Source organism: Bombina bombina, chromosome 4 (genome assembly GCF_027579735.1).
Source record: "Bombina bombina isolate aBomBom1 chromosome 4, aBomBom1.pri, whole genome shotgun sequence".
Classification (NCBI taxonomy): Eukaryota; Metazoa; Chordata; class Amphibia; order Anura; family Bombinatoridae; genus Bombina; species Bombina bombina.
This window is the reverse complement of record NC_069502.1, coordinates 782,393,271-782,416,637: the sequence shown is the minus strand read 5'-3', so window position 1 is coordinate 782,416,637 and position 23,367 is coordinate 782,393,271. Positions and strand designations below refer to the sequence as shown.

The 23,367-nt window shown below is 39.8% G+C and overlaps 1 protein-coding gene across 1 annotated transcript in view; it reads right to left on the bottom strand.

Annotated features, from left to right (window-relative positions):
• Nucleotides 1-23,367, bottom strand: part of GALNT2 (polypeptide N-acetylgalactosaminyltransferase 2) — a gene marked incomplete in the record, with an annotated part of 519,141 nt that overhangs the window by 129,722 nt on the left and 366,052 nt on the right. The window contains 2 exon segments of the mRNA XM_053711154.1: nucleotides 4,574-4,700; nucleotides 16,586-16,669. Of these exon segments, the coding sequence (XP_053567129.1) occupies nucleotides 4,574-4,700; nucleotides 16,586-16,669 (211 nt within the window).

Below are 23,367 nucleotides of genomic sequence, written 5' to 3'. Positions count from 1 at the left end.
AAAAAAAACATATTAAAATATACATGTAAAGGGGAGCAGGTTAAGTCCCCTGGCTATGCTGTAACTGTGTCAGAGTACCTACAAATAGCCTCAGTGCTGTGTCGTTGCTGTGTAAAGGTACCTTATGCAGCACCCCTCCACTGGCTTAACAGGCATGTCAATGCAGCTGCAGCAGTATCCAGTAGAGGTATTGAGTACCACAGAGGATTGCAGTAGGAAATACCGGAGTCCCTCATCCCCACGACACATGAAGGTAGTAAAGGCTGAATTCCCATTAGGGAAATGCTGTGCACATAACAGGGTATTCCTGTGTCCCTGTATCATTCAGCTGCTGTGAAGAGTGTTTAATTTCTTCTTTGTAAGTTATACTCCTCAGGGACTCTGGGTCTCAAATAGTTTTTAGCTCCCAATTTGTAATCCATAAGCAAGTAGCTGGAACAACCTATATTCTCAACCATCCTACAAGGCCAAGAATAAAACTAAGAGCTAGATGGGAGGGTTTTAAAGCTCTGGGTTCTTTGGCTCCTCCCAGTTGCGGGAAAAATATACCATATGAAAGAATTCTCCTTCTTTGGAACAATTTACAGATTTGAATAAAACCCCAGATCCCGTTCCTGAAAAGGAACTGGCACAATTACCCCAGATAACTCCAGGTCTGAAACACACTTCAGGAAAGCCTGAGCCTTTACTGGGTTCACTGGAATATGTGAGAGAAAGAAACTTCTCACAGGCGGTCTTACTTTGAAACCTATTATGTACCCTTGAGAAACAATGCTCTGAATCCAATGATTTTGGATTGAATTGATCCAAACATCCTTGTAAAATCTTAGTCTGCCCCCTACCAGCTGCGCTGTAATGAGGGCCGCACCATCATGCGGACTTGGGGACTGATTTTGTTTTTTTATATGGCTTGGATTTATTCCAGACTGGATAAGGCTTCCAATTGGAAACCGTTCCCTTAGGGGAAGGGTCAGGTTTCTGTTCCTTATTCTGAAGAAAGGAACGAAAACGGTTAGCAGCCCTAAATTTACCCTTAGATTTTTTATCCTGAGGCAAAAAAGCTCCCTTCCCCCCAGTGACAGTTGAAATAATAAAATCCAACTGAGAACCAAATAATTTATTACCTTGGAAAGAAAGAGATAGCAACGTTGATTTAGAAGTCATATCAGCATTACAAGATTTAAGCCATAAAGCTCTTCTAGCTAAAATAGCTAAAGACATATATCTGACTTTGATTCTAATGATATCAAAAATGGCATCACAAATGAAATTATTAGCATGTTGAATTAGCTTAACAATGCTATACACATTAAGATCTGGTACTTATTGCGCTAAAGTTTCCAACCAAAAAGTTGAAGCAGCAGCAACATCAGCCAAAGAAATAGCAGGCCTAAGAAGATGACCTGAACACAAATAAGCCTTCCTTAGATAAGATTCAATCTTCCTATCTAAAGGATCTTTAAAAGAAGTACTATCTGTCGTAGGCATAGTAGTACGCTTTGCAAGAGTAGAGATGGCCCCATCAACTTTGGGGATTTTTTCCCAAAACTCCAATCTATCAGTCTGCAAAGGATACAGTTTCTTAAACCTTGAAAAAGGAGTAAATGAAGTACCCAGACTATTCCATTCCCTAGAAATTACATCTGAAATAGCATCAGGAACAGGAAAAACCTCTGGAATAACTACATGAGGTTTAAAAACCAAATTTAAACTTTACTGGTTTTAATATCAAGAGGACTAGTCTCCTCCATATCTAATGCAATCAACACCTCCTTTAATAAGGAACGAATATACTCCTTTTTCAATAAGTATGAAGATTTGTCAGTGTCAATGTCTGAGGCAGAATCTTCTGAACCAGATAGATCCTCATCAGAGATAGATAAATCAGAATGCTGTCGGTCATTTAAAAATTCATCAAATTTATGAGAAGTTTTAAAAGACCTTTTACGTTTATTAGAAGGTGGTATAACAGACAGAGCCTTCTGAATAGAATTAGAAACAAATTCTTTCACATTAACAGGAATATCCTTAACATTAGATGTTGAAGGAACAACAACAGGTAATGGATTACTACTAATGGACATATTGTCTGCGTTTGAAAGTTTATCATGACAACTAACACAAACTACAGCCGGAGGAACAGTTACCACAAGTTTACAACAAATGCACTTAGCTTTGGTAGAACCGACATCAGGCAGCAGGATTTTAGTAGTAGATTCTGAGACAGGGTCAGATTGAGACATCTTGCAATACGTAATAGAAAAAAACAACATATAAAGCAAAATTATCAATTTACTTATATGACAGTTTCAGGAATGGGAAAAAATGCAAACAAAATAAGCATTTGGGAACCAGAAGCAAAATGAAATAAGTAGTTAAATAATGTCAAAAATCTGGAGCCAAGTATGACGCCCACAACTTACAAAATATTTTTTGGCGCCAAGAACGTCTGCAACAAACACGAGCGTCATAGATGACGCAACTACATGAAAACTCTCGGCACCAACTAAGACGCCAGATATGACGAAATTACGTCAACAAACGTAATTCTCGCGCCAAAAAAGTATTGCGCCAAAAATGACGCAACAAATTATAGCATTTTGCGCTCCCGCGAGCCTAACAGCCCGCAATTTAGAAAAGAAAGTCAATTTGAAAAATTTTCAGGTAAGAATTTTTTATTTTTTTTATGCATTTCCCAAAATGAAACTGACAGTCTGAAAGAAGGAAATATACTGATTAACCTGAATCATGGCAAATATAAGTACAAACATATATTTAGAACTTTACATATAAAGTGCCAAACCATAGCTGAGAGTGTCTTAAATAAAAGAAAACATACTTACCAAAAGACACTTATCTACATAAAGGAGATAGCCAAACCAGTACTGAAACGAGAATCAGTAGAGGTAATGGTATAAAAGAGTATATCGTCGATCTGAAAAGGGAGGTAGGAGATGAATCTCTACGACAAATAACAGAGAACCTATGAAATAGATCCCCGTTAGGATGACCATTGTATTCAATAGGTAATACTCCCTTCACATCCCTCTGTCATTCACTGCACTCTGAGAGGAACCAGGCTTCAGCATGCTGAGAAGCGCATATCAACGTAGAAATCTAGCACAAACTTACTTGACCACCTCCATAGGAGGCAAAGTTTGTAAAACTGAATTGTGGGTGTGGTGGGGGGTGTATTTATAGGTATTTTGAGGTTTGGGAAACTTTGCCACTCCTGGTAGGAATGTATATCCCATACGTCACTAGCTCATGGACTCTTGCCAATTATATGATAGAAACATAGCTCCAAAGACTTAAAGGGATAGGAAAGATAGAGCATGCCATTTTATGACACTTTTATATTAACCTCTATTTTTAAATGTGCTTCGTTCTCTTAGTATCCCTTGTTAAAAAATGAATACGCACATATCATACACTAGTGGGAGCTGCTGCTAATTGGTGCCTGCACACATTTGTCTTTTGTGATTGGCTAAATAGATATTTTCAGCTTCCTGTCAGTAGTTCAAAGTTGTCCCTTCAGCAATGGATAACAAGAGAATGAAAAAAATTTGATAATATAATTAAATTGGAAAGTTGTTTAAAATTGTATGTTCTATCTAAATCATAAAATAAAATTTTGGGGTTTACTATCCCTTTAAATTCCCTGTGCATCCATTTATTATATCCAGCACTGCTGGATAATGACATGCTTGAGAAATAGGCAAACCGATCCTACTGCTGTACCTAACAGCCTGAGGGATCCAAAAACTTGTACTCTTAGCCATCTTCAAAACTGAGATTAATCCACTGAGCGTAATCTAGTATGAGAAATAAAAAAATCAATAAACACCTCTCTTGATCCTTGCTCCTCCATGACGAGGCAAAGAACTACTGGGGAGGAAGGTGAAGTAGGAAGGATATATATTAAGCTCTGGAAGGGTGTCTTCGCCTCCTCCTGGTGGCCAGGTGTTGAATTCCCAAGTGTAAGGATGATGGATTCTCACTACCATTAGAAAGAAATTTTATATATATATATATATATATATATATATATATATATATATATATATATATATATATATATATATATGTGCATGTATATGTATGTGTGTATATATATATATTATATGTGCATATATATATATATATATATATATATATATATATACACATACATACAATTTATTTTCACTGTTTCCCCCTTCCTACAGAACAACACGATGCTGTCTTTTTCAACACTTTATAGTAGTTAGAAAAAGGGGAGTTTTCCCCTAAAAATCACTAAATGCATACTTTTGTTTCTTCCAAGTCTAGTGAGTGCAGATTCTGGTAACTAACTTTTTCTGTCTGTCCCAGTTTAAAACATAGACCAAATAAACAATATGAGAGAAAACAAAACATGGAATAATATATATATATATATATATATATATATATATATATACACACAGTATATATATATATATATATATATATATATATATATATATATTAAACAAGGCTGAATTATTCATTGCACCACAGATAGTGAACCATGAAGATGATGTTGTGGAAAATAAACTGCAGAAATACTTACCTGATTACCTCCTGCATTATGGCACTCATAGACACCAACAACTCCATCGGAAAAATGGCCTAAGGTGTCAAGACAATTTGTACCTTGCTGCAAAGCTCCAAATGCAATATCTTGATGGTCAGGAACCCTAGAAGTGAAACAAGACCATTATAGTGAATTGTTTCAGTATGTGCTTATTTAAGTACAATTTGTGTTTTGTGGAGGTAAACTTCATATAAAATTTTAATTGATAAAAGTCAGATCATCCAGTCTAACTCTTAACAGCTTCCATAGTAAATTTGCTGTAACCACACATGTATAAACTAAAACATAGTTTATGTAAGCACTTACCTGATAAATTAATTTATTTTATGGTGGGAGAGTCCACGAGCTGTTACTAATGGGATATACATTCATACAAGGAGGAGGCAAAGTTTGCCAAAACTCAAAAGCCGAAAAATACCCTGCCCACCTCACTCATACCTCAGTTTAATGTATAGCCAAGAGGTAAGGTGTTTAAGGAGTAAAAGCAGGAAAAAAGATATGCTTTATAAAAATAATAATAATGACCCAAAAATAAACCAATGGGTTGGCCTCGTGGACTCTCGCCACCATGAAAATTTTATTTATCAGGGAATTTCTAACATAAATAATGTTTTAGTTTATACATGCGTGGTAAGGGGCAACAAACTGTTACTAATGGGATATAATACCCAAGATGTGGAAGTCCACAAGTAACAATAAAATTAAATCCAAAAATAATAAAGTTTTTTGCTAAAAATGTAAAAAAAAAAAACAATTTATGTAAGAACTTACCTGATAAATTAATTTATTTCATATTGGCAAGAGTCCATGAGCTAGTGACGTATGGGATATACAATCCTACCAGGAGGGGCAAAGTTTCCCAAACCTCAAAATGCCTATAAATACACCCCTCACCACACCCACAATTCAGTTTAACGAATAGCCAAGTAGTGGGGTGATAAAGAAAGGGGTAAAAAGCATCAACAAAGGAATCTGGAAATAATTGTGCTTTATACAAAAAAATCATAACCACCATAAAAAGGGTGGGCCTCATGGACTCTTGCCAATATGAAAGAAATGAATTTATCAGGTAAGTTCTTACATAAATTATGTTTTCTTTCATGTAATTGGCAAGAGTCCATGAGCTAGTGACGTATGGGATATCAAATACCCAAGATGTGGAACTCCACGCAAGAGTCACTAGAGAGGGAGGGATAAAAATAAACAACAGCCATATGCTGAAAAATTAATCCACAACCCAAAATATAAGTTATTCTCATGAAGAAAAGAAAAAGTTAAAACATCAGCAGAAGAATCAAACTGAAACAGCTACCCGAAGAACTTTTCTACCAAAAACTGCTTCTGAAGAAGCAAATACATCAAAACGGTAGAATTTAGTAAATGTATGCAAAGAGGACCAAGTTGCCGCTTTGCAAATCTGATCAACTGAAGCCTCATTCTTAAAAGCCCACGAAGTGGAGACTGATCTAGTAGAATGAGCTGTAATTCTCTGAGGCGGGGCCTGACCCGACTCTAAATAAGCTTGATGAATCAAAAGCTTTAACCAAGAAGCCAAGGAAATGGCAGAAGCCTTCTGACCTTTCCTAGCACCAGAGAATATAACAAATAGACTAGAAGTCTTTCTGAAATCTTTAGTAGCTTCAACATAATATTTCAAAGCTCTCACCACATCCAAAGAATGTAAGGATTTTTCCAAAGAATTCTTAGGATTAGGACACAAGGAAGGGACAACAATTTCTCTACTGTTGTTAGAATTCATAACCTTAGGTAAGAACTTAAATTAAGTCCGCAAAACTGCCTTATCCTGATGAAAAATCAGAAAAGGAGATTCACAAGAAAGAGCAGAAAGCTCAGAAACTCTTCTAGCAGAAGAGATGACCAAAAGGAACAACACTTTCCAAGAAAGTATTTTAATGTCCAAAGAGTGCATAGGCTCAAATGGAGGAGCCTGTAACGCCCCCAAAACCAAATTAAGACTCCAAGGAGGAGAAATTGATTTAATGACAGGGTTAATACGAACTAAAGCCTGTACAAACCAGTGAATATCAGGAAGAGTAGCAATCTTTCTGTGAAATAAAACAGAAAGAGCAGAGATTTGTCCTTTCAAGGAACTTGCAGACAAACCTTTATCCAAACCATCCTGAAGAAACTGTAAAATTCTAGGAATTCTAAAAGAATGCCAAGAGAATTCATGAGAACACCATGAAATGTAAGTCTTCCAAACTCGATAATAAATCTTCCTAGAGACAGATGTACGAGCTTGCAACATAGTAGTCAGAGAAACCTCTATGACTTAGCACTAAGAGTTCAATTTCCATACCTTCAAATTTAATGATTTGAGATCCTGATGGAAAAACGGACCTCGAGACAGTAGGTCCGGCCTTAACGGAAGTGGCCAAGGTTGGCAACTGGACATCCGAACAAGATCCGCATACCAAAACCTGTGGGGCCATGCTGGAGCCACCAGCAACACAAATGATTGTTCCATGATGATTTTGGAGATCACTCTTGGAAGAAGAACTAGAGGCGGGAAGAGCAGGTTGATAACACCAAGGAAGTGTCAGCGCATCCACTGCTTCCGCCTGAGAATCCCTGGACCTGGACAGGTATCTGGGAAGTTTCTTGTTCAGATGAGAAGCCATCAGATCTATTTCTGGAAGACCCCACATCTGAACAATCTGAGAAAACACTCCCCTGGATGTAAAGTCTGACGGCTGAGATAATCCGCCTCCCAATTGTCTACACCTGGGATATGAACCGCAGAAATTAGACAGGAGCTGGATTCCGCCCAAACAAGTATCCGAGATACTTCTTTCATAGCTTGGGGACTGTGAGTCCCACCCTGATTGACATATGCCACTGTTGTAATATTGTCTGTCTGAAAACAAATGAACGGTTCTCTCTTCAACAGAGGGCAAAACTGAAGAGCTCTGAGAATTGCACAGAGTTCTAAAATATTGATTGGTAATCTCTCCTCTTGAGATTTCCAAACCCCTTGTGCTGTCAGAGATCCCCAGACAGCTCCCCAACCTGAAAGACTCGCATCTGTTGTGATCACAGTCCAGGTTGGCCGAACTAAACGCTGGTGATTTAACCACCACGTCAGAGAGTGTCGAACATTGGGATTTAAGGATATTAATTATGATATCTTTGAATAATCCCTGCACCATTGATTCAGCATACAAAGCTGGAGAGGTCTCATGTGAAAACGAGCAAAAGGAATCGCGTCCGATGCTGCAGTCAGGAGGCCTAAAACTTCCATGCACATAGCCACTGAAGGGAATGACTGAGACTGAAGGTGCCGACATGCTGCAACCAATTTCAAACGTCTCTTGTCTGTTAGAGACAGAGTCATGGACACTGAATCTATCTGGAAACCTAAAAAGGTGACCCTTGTCTGAGGAATCAAGAAACTTTTTGGTAAATTGATACTCCAACCATGTTTTCGAAGAAACAACACTAGTTGATTTGTGTGAGATTCTGCAGAACGTAAACACTGAGCTAGTACCAAGCTATCCAAATAAGGAAACACCGCAATAACCTGTTCTCTGATTACAGAGAGAAGGGCACCCAGAACCTTTGAAAAGATTCCTGGAGCTGTTGCTAGGCCAAATGGAAGAGCAATAAATTGGTAATGCTTGTCTAGAAAAGAGAATCTAAGGAACTGATAATGTTCTGGAATCGGAATATGAAAATAAGCATCCTGCAAGTCTATTGTAGACATATAATGTCCTTGCTGAACAAAAGGCAGAATAGGCCTTATAGTCACCATCTTGAAAGTTGGTATTCTTACATAACAATTCAAAAATTTCAGATCCAGAACTGGTCTGAATGAATTTTCTTTCTTTGGGACAATGAATAGATTTGAATAAAACCCCAGACCTTGTTCCTGAAAAGGAACCGGCATGATTACCCCTGAAACCTCCAGGTCTGAAACACACTTCAGGAAAGCCTGAGCTTTTACTGGATTTACTGGGATGCGTGAGAGAAAAAATCTTCTCACAGGAGGTCTTACTCTGAATCCTATTCGGTACCCCTGAGAGATACAACTTTTTGAACCTAGAAGAAGGAATAAAAGAAGAACCAGGCCTATTCCATTCCTTTGAAATCATATCATAAATAGCATCAGGAACTGGAAAAACCTCTGGAGTAACCACAGGAGGTTTATAAACAGAATTTAAAGGTTTACTAGTTTTAGTATCAAGAGGACTAGCTTCCTCAATATCCAAAGTAATCAACACCTCTTAACAAGGAACGAATATACTCCATCTTAAAGAGATAAGAAGATTTGTCAGTGTCAATATCTGAGGTAGGATCTTCTGAATCCGATAGATCCTAATCAGGAGGAGGATAATTCAGTATGTTGTTGGTTATTTGAAATTTCATCAACTCTATGAGAAGTTTTAAAAGACCTTTTACGTTTATTAGAAGGTGGAATAGCAGACAAAGCCTTCTGAATTGCATCAGCAATAAAATCTTTTATATTCACAGGGATATCATGTACATTAGATGTTGAAGGAACAACAGGCATTGTACTAGTACTGATGGATACATTCTCTGCATGTAAAAGCTTATCATGATAACTGTTACATACCACAGCTGGAGATATAATCTCTGCTAACTTACAACAGATACACTTATCTTTGGTAGAACTGTTATCAGGCAGCAGGAATCCAACAGTGGTTTCTGAGACAGGATCCGATTGAGACATTATGCAAATGTAAGAGAAAAAACAACATATAAAGCAAAATTATCAATTTCCTTATATGGCAGATTCAGGAATGGGAATTTTTTTTAAACAGCATAGCCCTCTGAGCATAGAAAAAGGCAAGGAGCATATAGGAAGTGGGGTTTAAATAAATAATTTATTTGGCGCCAAGTATGACGCACAACGCAAAATGAAAATTTTTTTGCGCTAACATCCGGAAATGACGCAACTCGCGTCATGGCAGATGCAACCTTGTACAAGGAAACCTGGAGTCAACTAAGACGCTGGAAATTACGAATTTGCGTCACCGAACATACCTTTGCTCCAAAAAAATTCTCGTGTCAAGAATGACGCAATAAATATCAGCATTTTGCAACCTCGCAAGCCTAATTTTGCCTGCGAAATTAATGAAAAAGCAGTAAATTTAAAGAAAAGACTATACCCCAAGTAAGAAAAAATAACTTCCTAAATATATTTTCCCAATTTTGAAACGGATAGTCTGCAAAAGGAAATATACATAAACCTGACTCATGTCAAATATAAGTACAATACATATATTTAGAACTTTATATTAATACATAAAGTGCCAAACCATAGCTGAGTGTCTTAAGTAATGAAAACATACTTACCAAAAGACACCCATCCACATATAGCAGATAGCCAAAGCAGTACTGAAACAGTTATCAGTAGAGGTAATGGAATATGAGCGTATATCGTCGATCTGAAAAGGGAGGTAGGAGATGAATCTCTACGACCGATAACAGAGAACCTATGAAAAGATTTCCCGTGAGGAAAATCATAGAATTCAATAGGTGATACTCCCTTCACATCCCTCTGACATTCACTGTACTCTGAGAGGAATCGGGCTTCAAAATGCTGAGAAGCGCATATCACAGAAGAAAATCAAGCACAAACTTACTTCACCACTTCCATAGGGAGGCAAAGTTTATAAAACTAAATTGTGGGTGTGGTGAGGGTTGTATTTATAGGCATTTTGAGGTTTGGGAGACTTTGCCCATCCTGGTAGGATTGTATATCCCATACGTCACTAGCTCAGACTCTTGCCAATTACATGAAAGAAATGAGAAGATTGTTGTCCCTTAGACTTGTTCTTTAGCCATTCTTGTCCCTTAGCCGTAGCTTTCTGACCCCTACGCTTTCCTGAAAAAACAATGAATAATGAAGATGATTGACGGAAATCCTTAGTCGCCTGCAAGTAAAACTTCAGGGCACGGACCACATCCAGGTTATGCAACATACGCTCCTTCTTAGAAGAAGGGCTAGGGCATAATGAAGGAACCACAATTTCTTGATTAATATTCTTATTAGAAACAACCTTAGGAAGGAAACCAGGTTTGGTACGCAAAACCACCTTATCAGAATGGAAGATAAGATAAGGCGAATCACATTGTAAAGCTGAAAGCTCAGAAACTCTACGAGCAGAAGAAATAGCAACCAAACACAAAACTTTCCAAGATAACAACTTAATATCTATGGAATGCATGGGTTCAAACGGAACCCCCTGAAGAACATTAAGAACTAAATTCAAACTCCAGGGTGGAGCAATTGGTCTAAACACAGGCTTAATTCTGGTTAAAGCCTGACAAAAAGACTGAACGTCTGGAACATCTGCCAAACGTTTATGTAGCAAAATTGACAAAGCAGAGATTTGTCCCTTTAAGGAACTCGCTGACAGCCCTTTCTCCAAACCTTCCTGGAGAAAAGACCGAATTCTGGGAATCCTAACCTTACTCCATGACTAGCCCTAGGATTCACACCAAAAAAGATATTTACGCCATATCTTATAATAGATCTTTCTAGTGACAGGCTTACGTGCCTGAATCAAAGTATCAATGACCGCACAAGAAAATCCCGCTTAGATAAAATCAAGCGTTCAATCTCCAAGCAGTCAGCTACAGAGAAATTAGATTTGGATGTTGGAAAGGACCTCGAATGAGAAGGTCCTGTCTCATCGGGAGTTTCCACGGAGGCAGAGAGGACATGTCTACTAGATCTGCATACCAAGTCCTGCGTGGCCACACAGGCGCGATTAGAATTACTGAAGCCCTCTCCTGCTTGATCCGAGCAATCACCCGAGGAAGGAGAGGAAATGGTGGAAACACATAAGCTAGGTTGAACGACCAAGGCACTGTCAAAGCATCTATTAGTTTGGCCTGAGGATCCCTCGACCTGGATCCGTATCTTGGGAGCTTGGCATTCTGTCGAGACGCCCAGCGGAGGATCAGTGAGGCAAAGATCTCTGGATGAAGTTCCCACTCCCCCGGATGAAAAGCCTGTCGGCTTAAAAAGTCCGCTTCCCAGTTGTCCACTCCTGGGATGTAAATTGCTGACAGATAACAAGAGTGGGCCTCCACCCATCGAATTATCTTAAATACTTCTTTCATCGCTAAGGAACTCCTCGTTCCTCCCTGATGATTGATGTAAGCCACAGTCGTGATGTTGTCCGACTGGAATCTGATGAATTTGGCCGAAGCCAACTGAGGCCACGCCTGAAGCGCATTGAATATTGCTCTCAACTCCAGAACATTGATTGGAAGTAGAGACTCCACCTGAGTCCATACACCCTGAGCCTTCAGGGAATCCCAGACTGCACCCCAGCCTAATAGACTGGCGTCCGTTGTCACCATCACCCACGATGAGGGTCTGCGGAAACACGTCTATTGGGACAGATGATCCGGTGACAACCACCAAAGAAGAGAGTCTCTGGTCTCTTGGTCCAGATTTATCGGAGGAGATAAATTTGCATAATCCCCATTCCACTGTCCGAGCATGCACAGTTGCAGTGGTCTGAGATGAAATCGAGCAAATGGAATAATATCCATTGCCGCCACCATCAATCCAATTACCTCCATGCACTGAGCCACTGATGGCCGAGGATTGGACTGAAGGGCTCGGCATGTATTTAGAATCTTTGATTTTCTGACCTCCGTCAGAAAAAATCTTCATGGACATAGAATCTATTAGCGTTCCCAAGAAGGGAACCTTTGTCTGCGGAATTAGTGAACTTATTTCTAGATTCACCTTCCATCCGTGAATTCTCAGAAAGGACAACACTGTGTCTGTATGAGACTTTGTCAGATGATAAGTTGACGCCTGGATCAGAATATCGTCCAGATAAGGCGCTACTGCAATGCCCCGCGGCCTGAGAACCGCCAGGAGGGACCCTAGAACCTTCCTGAAGATCCTGGGTGCAGTGGCCAACCCGAAGGGCAGAGCCACGAACTGAAAATGTTTGTCCAGGAAGGCAAACCTTAGGTACTGATGATGATCCTTGTGGATAGGGATATGAAGGTATGCATCCTTTAAGTCCACGGTAGTCATAAATTGACCCTCCTGGATCATTGGCAAAATTGGTTGAATAGTCTCCATTTTGAAAGAAGGGACTCTGAGAAACTTGTTTAGACTCTTGAGATCTAAAATGGGTCTGAACGTTCCCTCTTTTTTGGGAACCACGAAAAGATTTGAGTAAAACCCCTGCCCCAGTTCCTGTATTGGAACGGGACAAATTACTCCCATAGTAGAGAGGTCTTTTAGACAACTTAAGAACGCCTCTCTTTTTATCTGGTCTACAGACAATCGTGAAAGAAGAAACCTTCCCCTTGGGGAGGAACTTTTGAATTCCAGTTGATACCCGTGGGTCACAATTTCTAGTGTCCAGGGATCTTGAACATCTCTTGCCCAAGCCTGGGCAAAGAGAGAAAGTCTGCCCCCTACTAGATCCAGTCCAGGCTCGGGGACCGCCCTTTCATGCTGTCTTGGTAGTAGCAGCGGGCTTCTTGGGTTGTTTACCCTCGTTGCAAGCCTGGTTGGGTCTCCAGACGGACTTGGCCTGAGCAAAATTCCCTTCCTGTTTTGTGGAGGATGAGGAAGGAATTCCCTTAAAGTTTCGAAAGGAATGAAAATTGCTCTGTCTACCTTTCTGTTTAGATGTTTTAACCTGAGGTAAGAGATGTCCCTTACCTTCTGTAATGTCTGAAATAATCTCTTTCAAGTCAGGACCAAATAGAGTCTTCCCCTTGAAAGGAATAGACAAAAGCTTGGTTTTAGATGACACATCCGCAGACCAAGACTTCAACCACAAGGCTCTGCGCTAGAATGTCAAAACCTGCATTCTTAGCCGCTAACTTAGCGATCTGAAAAGCGGCGTCAGTAACAAAGGAATTAGCCAATTTTAGGGCCTTAATCCTATCCATTATTTTCTCTAAGGAAGTCTCAGTCTTCAGAGACTCTTCCAGGGCATCAAACCAAAAGGCAGCCACAGTTGTAACTGGTACAATGCAGGCCGTCGGTTGTAAAAGGAAACCCTGATGAACAAAAAGTTTCTTTAGCAGACCCTCCAATTTTTTATCCATAGGATCTTTGAAAGCACAACTGTCTTTATTCGGTATAGTTGTACGCTTAGCTAGAGTAGAAATAGCACCCTCCACCTTAGGGACTGTCTGCCAAGAATCCCGCACAGTGTCGGTTATAGGGTACATCTTCTTGAACATAGAGGAAGGGGAGAACGGGATACCCGGTCTTTCCCACTCCTTGGTGACAATCTCCGAAATTCTCTTAGGAACCGGAAAGGTATCTGAATAAGTAGGGACTTCCAGATATCTGTCCATCTTACACAATTTTTCTGGAGGGACCACAATAGTGTCACAATCATCCAGAGTCAATAAAACCTCCCGTAGTAATAAGCGGAAGTGTTCCAATTTAAATCTAAATGACATGACGTCCGAATCTGATTGGGGTAAAGCACTACCTGAGTCAGACAGCTCACCTTCAGACAAAGTCAACTTACCCTCCACTTCAGAGGTCTGGGAGGGTAAATCAGAGATAGCCATCAAAGCATCAGAAGCTACAGGGAGACACTGTGATTCTGTTCTGCTACGTTTGCCTTGTAACCCTGGTAACTTAGACAAAACCTCTGTAAGGGTAGAAGACATAACTGTAGCCATATCTTGCAAAGTAAAAGAAGCAGACACCGATGGTGCAGCTTGAACTGGTGTTAAAGGCTGTGACGCTTGGGGAGGAAATTGCGGCAAATCTTGACTCTCAGTGGATAGAGAATCATCCTTCAAAAATAATTTCTCTTTACCCTGTACTGCTTTCTCCACACAATTGTCCCAAAGAGTGACAGGTGGTTCCACAGTGGCATCTAAACACATGTGACATGTATCCTGACCCATGTCTTCCATAACAACAAATGCAAGTTACCAACTTAGATGTCTTTTATTAAACAAGAGTGTACTGTCTCTTTAAATGAAAAAAATCTTTAAATTACAAAAACGTGTACTGTGTCTTTATAAAACTTTATTTTTACACCAAATAAATTTGACCGTTATTAATTATACTGTCCCTTTAAGGAATAAAAATAATTTATATATATTCAGTTTGTAGCCCACAGAACGATGAGAAGAAAATAAGGACTCACAGAAGCTCTGCACTAGCTTTCAAATATGCCATTAGAAAGAAACAGGAGTTAGAACTCCAGTCACCCTTGCCACAGCTCTGCTGCGGCTCCTACCTGGCTCCGGATGAGAACCGGACTTAACCGCACTCTAAACTGAAATGAAAAGCTGCACCGGAGATGATATCCATCACCAGCCTAATACAACTACGCAATGGCGCTACAGAAGCACGCAAATGAGGCCCCGCCCATCGTGGGCGTCTTCAAACAACGTAAAATCACGCAAGACTGCCAAAATGAATCCCCAGCGTCAGCCATTATAATAATAAAAATAAATGATAAAAAAATAATGATAGAGCAAGTTAAATCAGAGTTCCTGCTGAAAAGCCCCTGAAATAAACTGCACCTACCTTCATGCTGAGTAACAGCATGATGATACTCACAGTGTCCAGAGGTCCACCATCTCCTCCAGAGGTCCTGTGGATGAGAAAAAAAGGTCTTAGGCAAAATCACTAAGTCCATCTCCAGACAACACCAAAAAGGGGAGGCATAGTGAAGTAAAACGCCACCAGTTCCTCACAATTGGTCCTTCAGAGTTGCCCAGAATAAAAATAGTATACACAGGCAACATTTAAAATAATAAAAACTTGATTGAAGAATCTAAACTAACACCTAACTTTACCACTTCCTATCACTAACACAGGCAAAGAGAAAGACTGGGGGTGGAGGGAAGGGAGGAGCTATATATATATATATATATATATATATATATATATATATATATATATATATATATATATATATATATATATATATATATATATATATATATATATATATATATATATACAGCTCTGCTGTGGTGCTCTTTGCCACTTCCTGTCAGCAGGAGGTTAATATCCCACAAGGATGAAATCCGTGGACTCGTCGTATCTTGTAGAAGAAACACACTTTATTGTAATATCGTTAAAACAAAAAGCAAAAGCAAACAAAAATCCCCAGCAGAATGACCGTACTCATAGACCTGACAACACACCTGCCTCATTATGTTTAAAAACACTCACAACCCAAATGATTGGATGAGCAATTAAAGAATGCAATACCAACTGTTAACCCTTAGCTGCTCTAATTAACACTTGTGAACTCATAGATAATAGCTACAATTTGAAAAAAACATATACAAAAGGTTATGAATAATACAGTGAAACAATGATTTGAAATAATGAAACATGAGTTAAGTAATAAGTAGCATTCTTAAAGCTGCAGTACACATAGGTAAGAACATAGATAAAGCTTAATAAGAAGAGCAAAAAGTATAACATGAAAAGGATATCTTTTGATGTAAGGTTAGTTCATATTAACCATTTACATATCAAGCTCCATAATAGTAGCAACATTTTTAAAGATGCAGGACTCATAATTAAGAACTTAGGTAAAGCTTGAAAAAAGAGCAAAAAAAAAAAATCATAGAAAGATATATTTTTGTGTATAGTTAGATGATATTAACCACTTGCATATCAAGCTCCTTTGACTAGCTACTACTACTAGAAGTATGCACATATATGTAAGTATGTATAAAACCATAACTACTAATAGGTCTGCACAGAAAACTGTAGAATCAAATACAAACATACATACATAAAAGTGCAAGTTGAGACATTCAGTGATGTACAGTAGAGGTGGACAGTGGCGGTCTGTTAATGGAAACGTACCAAAATGATATTTCAAGCTCTGTTCCTTTGTTTATTGACTTACAAATATTTATTTCTGTTTTACCACTTAAATTTGCCTACAAATACATTCCTTCTAAATTAGGAACAAAACAAAACACAAAAACAAAACAAATCTGCAATTAAAATCTCACCTCAGTTCAGGATAAACATTTTCTAGGTACCATTTGAAAGGTTTGCAGCCCAGCCTTTTTTTCATTTCTATACGACTTTGAATACTGAAATGATAAAATGAATACAGAGAAATCAGTAATAACATAAAAACACAATTTATGCTTACCTGAAAAATGTATTTCTCTTGTGGTGTATCCAGTCCACGGATCATCCATTACTTGTGGGATATTCTCATTCCCAACAGGAAGTTGCAAGAGGACACCCACAGCAGAGCTGTAATATAGCTCCTCCCCTAACTGTCATAGCCAGTCATTCGACCGAAAACAAGCCGAGAAAGGAGGAACCATAGGGTGCAGTGGTTACTGTAGTTTAAATTTAAAAATTACCTGCCTTAAAATGACAGGGCGGGCCGTGGACTGGATACACCACAAGAGAAATAAATTTATCAGGTAAGCATAAATTGTGTTTTCTCTTGTAAGGTGTATCCAGTCCACGGATCATCCATTACTTGTGGGATACCAATACCAAAGCTAAAGTACACGGATGAAGGGAGGGACAAGGCAGGAACTTAAATGGAAGGAACCACTGCCCGTAAAACCTCTCTCCCAAATACAGCCTCTGAAGAATCAAAAGTATCAAATGTGTAAAATTTTGAAAAAATATGAAGCGAAGACCAAGTCTTCGCCTTGCAAATCTGATCAAAAGAAGCCTCATTTTTAAAGGCCCAAGTGGAAGCCACAGCTCTAGTGGAATGAGCTGTAATCCTTTCAGGAGGCTGCTGTCCAGCAGTCTCATAGGCTAAGCGGATTAAGCTTCTTAGTCAAAAAGAAAAAGAGGTTACCGAAGCCTTTTGACCTCTCCTCTGTCCAGAGTAGACAACAAACAAAGCAGATGTTTGACAAAAATCTTTAGTAGCTTGTAAGTAAAACTTTAAAGCACGGACCACGTCCAGATTGTGTAACACAAGGATGGAACAACAATCTCTTGATAGATATTCTTGTTAGATACCACCTTATGTAAGAATCCAGGTTTGGTACGCAGGACTACCTTATCCGTATGAAAAATCAGATAAGGAGAATCACATTGTAAGGCAAATAGCTCAGACTCTACGAGCCGAGGAAATAGCTACCAAAAAAAGAACTTTCCAAGATAAAAGCTTGATCTATGGAATGAAGAGGTTCAAACGGAACTCCTTGAAGAACCTTAAGAACCAAGTTTAAGCTTCATGGTGGAGCAACAGGTTTAAACACAGGCTTGATTCTAACTAAAGCCTGACAAAATGCCTGAACGTCTGGAACATCTGCCAGACGCTTAATTAGCTGACAATCCTTTTTCCAAACCTTCTTGGAGAAAAGATAATATCCTAGAAATCCTGACCTTACTCCATGAGTAACCCTTGGATTCACACCAATAAAGATATCTACGCCATACCTTATGGTAAATTTTCCTGGTGACAGGCTTTCGTGCCTGTCTTAAGGTATCAATAACTGACTCGGAGAAGCCACGCTTTGATAAAATCAAGCGTTCAATCTCCAGGCAGTCAGCCTCAGAGAAATTAGATTTGGATGGTTGAAAAGGACCCTGAAGTAGAAGGTCCTGTTTCAGAGGCAGAGACCATGGTGGAAAGGATGACATATCCACTAGATCTGCATACCAGGTCCTGCGTGGCCACGCAGGTGCTATCAGAATCACCGATGCTCTCTCCTGCTTGATCTTGGCAATCAGTCGAGGGAGCAGAGGAAACGGTGGAAACACATAAGCCAGGTTGAACGACCAGGGCGCTGCTAGAGCATCTATCAGTGTCGCCTTGGGATCCCTGGACCTGGATCCGTAACACGGAAGCTTGGCGTTCTGGCGAGATGCCATGAGATCCAGTTCTGGTTTGCCCCAACGATGAATCAGTTGTGCAAATACCTCCGGATGGAGTTCCCACTCTCCCGGATGAAAAGTCTGACGACTTAGAAAATCCGCCTCCCAGTGCTCTACACCTGGGATATGGATAGCTGATAGGTGGCAAGAGTGAATCTCTGCCCAGCGAATTATTTTTGAAACTTCTAACATCTCTAGGGAACTTCTCGTTCCCCCTTGATGGTTGATGTAAGCTACAGTCGTGATGTTGTCCAACTGAAATCTGATGTATCTCAGAGTTGCTAACTGAGGCCAAGCCTGAAGAGCCTTGAATATCGCTCTTAGTTCCAGAATATTTAATGGAAGGAGAGACTCCTCCTGAGTCCACGATCCCTGAGCCTTCAGGGAATTCCAGACTGCACCCCAACCTAGAAGGCTGGCATCTGTCGTAACAATTGTCCAATCTGGCCTGCGAAAGGTCATACCTTTGGACAGATGGACCCGAGATAGCCACCAGAGAAGAGAATCCCTGCTCTCTTGGTCCATATTCAGTTGAGGGGACAAATCTGTGTAATCCCCGTTCCACTGACTGAGCATGCATAGTTGCAGCGGTCTGAGATGTTCATGTTCATTGCCGCTACCATTAAGCCGATTACTTCCATACACTGAACCACCGAAGGGCACCGAAGGGCGCGGAATGGAATGAAGAACCCAGCAGGAATTTAGAAGCTTTGATAACCTGGACTCTGTCAGGTGAATTTTCATTTCTACAGAATCTATCAGAGTCCCTAGAAAGGAAACTCTTGTGAGTGGGGATAGAGAACTCTTTTCCTCGTTCACTTTCCACCCATGCGACCACAGAAATGCCAGTACTACGTCCGTATGAGACTTGGCAATTTGGAAGTTTGACGCCTGTATCAGGATGTCGTCTAAATAAGGGGCTACTGCTATGTCCCGCGGCCTTAGGACCGCCATAAGCGACCCTAGAACCTTTGTAAAGATTCTTGGGGCTGTAGCTAATCCCAAGGGAAGAGCTACAACTGGTAATGCCTGTCTTGAAAGGCAAACCTGAGAAACCGATGATCTTTGTGTATCGGAATGTAAAGATAAGCATCCTTTAGATCCACTGTAGTCATATATTGACCCTCCTGGATCAGTGGTAGGATGGTACGAATAGTTTCCATCTTGAACGACGGAACTTTGAGGAATTTGTTTAAGATCTTTAGATCCAAAATTGGTCTGAAGGTTCCCTCTTTTTTGGGAACCACAAACAGATTTGAGTAAAAACCCTGTCCCTGTTCCTCCTTTGGAACTGGAGGGATCACTCCCATAACTAGGAGGTCTCGTACACAGTGTAAGAATGCCTCTCTCTTTATCTGGTGTGCAGATAATTGTGAAAGGTGAAATCTCCCTTTTGGGGGGGAAGCTTTGAAGATATCCCTGGGATATAATTTCCAATGTCCAGGGATCCTGAACATCTCTTGCCCACGCCTGGATAGGGGGCCGTTCCTTCATGCTGTCTTAGAGGCAGCAGCAGGCTTTTTTACCTGCTTACCTTTTTCCAGGTCAGGTTTGGTCTCCAGACCATCTTGGATTGAGCAAAAGTTCCCTCTTGTTTAGCATTAGAGGAAGTTGATGCTGCACCTGCCTTGAAGTTTTGAAAGGCACGACAATTAGACTGTTTGGCCCTAGATTTGGACCTGTCCTGAGGAAGGGCATGACCTTTTCCTCCAGTGATATCAGCAATAATCTCCTTCAACCAGGCCCGAATAGGGTCTGCCCCTTGAAGGGAATGTTAAGTAGCTTAGATTTTGAAGTCACGTCAGCTGACCATGATCTAAGCCATAGCGCTCTGCGCGCCTGTATAGCAAAACCAGAATTCTTAGCCGTTAGTTTAGTCAAATGAACAATGGCATCAGAATAAAAGAATTTGCTAGCTTAAGTGCTCTAAGTTTGCCAAGTATGTCATCCAATGGAGTCGCTACCTGTAAAGCCTCTTCCAGAGACTCAAACCAGTACGCCGCAGCAGCAGTGACAGGGGCAATGCATGCAAGGGGCTGTAGGATAAAACCTTGTTGAATAAATATTTTCTTAAGGTAACCTCTAATTTTTTATCCATTGGATCTAAAAAAAAAAAAAAAAAAAAAAAAAAAGCACAACTGTCCTCGACAGGGATAGTAGTACGCTTTACTAGAGTATAAACTGCTCCCTCCACCTTAGGGACTGACTGCCATAAGTCCCGTATGGTGGCGTCTAAAGGAAACATTTTTCTAAAAATAGGAGGGGAAGAGAACGGCACACCTGGTCTATCCCATTCCTTATTAATAATTTCTGTAAACCTTTTAGGTATTTGGAAAAACATCAGTACACACCAGCACTGCAAAGTATTTATCCAGTCTACACAATTTCTCTGGCACTGCAATGGTATCACAGTCATTCAGAGCAGCTAAAACCTCCCTAAGCAACACGCGGAGTTGTTCAAGCTCAAATTTAAATGTAGAAATATTAGAATCAGGTATCTTTCCTGAGTCATTAACATCACCCACTCACTGAAGCTCTCTTTCCTCAGCTTCTGCATATTGTGAGGCAGTATCAGACATGGTTCTTAAAGCGTCAGTATGCTCTGCATTTTGTCTCACCCCAGAGCTATCTCGCTTACCTCTAAGTTCAGGTAGTCTGGCTAATACCGCTGACAGTATTATCCATGACTGCCGCCATGTCTTGTAAAGTAAAGCTATGGGCACCCTAGATGTACTTGGCGCCATTTGAGCGTGAGTCCCTTAAGCGGGAGTCAAAGGGTCTGACACGTGGGGAAAGTTAGTCGGCATAACTTCCCCCTCGTCATATTCCTCTGGTGATAAATTTTTTAAAGACAGAAAATGATCTTTATTGCATAAAATGAAATCAGTACATTTGGTACACATTCTAAGAGGGGGTTCCACCATGGCTTTTAAACATAATAAACAAGGAGTTTCTTCTATGTAAGACATGTTTATACAGAATAGCAATGAGACTAGCAAGCTTGGAAAACACTTTAAATCAAGTTAACAAGCAAATATAAAAAATGGTACTGTGCCTTTAAGAGAAACAAATTTTGTCAGAATTTGAAAAACAGTGAAAAAATGCAGTAAATCAAACGAAATTTTTACAGTGTGTATAATAGGCTAACAGAGCATTGCACCAACTTGCAAATGGATGATTAACCCCTTAGTTCAAAAAACGGATCAAAAAAACGAAATAGACATTTTTTAACAGTCACAACCAACTGCCACAGCAAGCTGTGGCCCTACCTTCCCCAATAAACGACTTTGGAAAGCCTTTGGGCCCTTTAGAGATGTCCTATAGCATTCAGAGGGCCTTTGAGGGAAGCTGGATGTCACAGTTTGTAATTTTAACTGCACCAACTGTAACTTTTATACTACAACAGTGGAAATTGTTTCTAGTCAAAATTTAAGCCAGCCATGTGGAAAAAACTAGGCCCCAATAAAGTTTTATCACCAAAGCATATTTAAAAACGATTAAACATTCCAGCAAACGTTTTATATTGCAATATCATAAGGGTATTACCCCTGGGAGTAAGCATGATACCAGTCGTTATTAAATCACTGTATTCAGGCTTAACTTACATTAATCCGGTATCAGTAGCATTTTCTAGTGTTTTCCATCTCTAGAAAAAATTATAACTGCACATACCTGATAGCAGAATAAACTGCACGCCATTCTCTCGCTGAAGTTACCTCATCTGTGTAATCCCCTCAGACATATGTGAGAATAGCAATGGATCTTAGTTACAACCTGCTAAGATCATAGAAACCTCAGGCAGATTCTTCTTCTATTTACTGCCTGAGATAAAATAGCACAACACCGGTACTATTTAAAAATAAACTTTTGATTGAAGAAAATAAACTAACTATATTTAACCACTCTCTCCTACAACGACCTAGCTTGTTGAGACTTGCAAGAGAATGACTGGCTATGACAGTTAGGGGAGGAGCTATATTACAGCTCTGCTGTGGGTGTCCTCTTGCAACTTCCTGTTGGGAATGAGAATATCCCACAAGTAATGGATGATCCGTGGACTGGATACACCTTACAAGAGAAATAAGTTTAAATTAAAGGGACAGTCTACATCAGAATTGTTATTGTTTAAAAAGATAGATAATCCCTTTATTACCCATTCCTTAAAGGGACAGTCTAGTCAAAATAAAATTTTGATGATTCAGATAGGGCATGCAATTTTAAACTTTCCAATTTACTTTTATCATCAAATTTGCTTTGTTCCGTTGGTGGTATTTTTGAAAAACTAAACCTAGGTAGCCTCAAACTGATTTCTAAACCGTTGAAAACTGCCTCCTAGCTAAGAGCATTTTGAAAGTTTTTCACAGTTAGACAGTACTAGTTCATGTGTGTCATATAGATAACATTGTGCTCACTCTCGTGGAGTTATTTAAGAGTCTGCACTGGTTGGCTACACTGCATGTCTGTCAAAAACACTGAGATAAGGGGCAGTCTGCAGAGGCTTAGAAGGTAAAAAGTATATTAATATAAACGTGTTAGTTATGCAAAACTGGGAAATGGGTAATAAAGGGATTATCTATCTTTTTAAACAATAAAAATTCTGGTGTAGACTGTCCCTTTAATTTTGCACAACCAACACAGTTATATTAATACACTTTTTACCTCTGTGATTACCTTGTATCTAAGCCTCTGCAAACTGCCCCCTTGTTTCAGTTCTTTTGACAAACATCCATTTTAGCCAATCAGAGCTGGCTCACCTGAACTCCACGTGTGTGAGTACAGTTATCTATATGACACACATGACCTAACACCCTCTAGTGGAGAAAAACTGTCAACATGACCTGAAAGAAGAGGCGGTCTTCAAGGGCTTTGAAATTAGCATATGAGCCTCCTAGGTTTACCTTTCAACTAATAATACCAAGAGAACAAACCTATA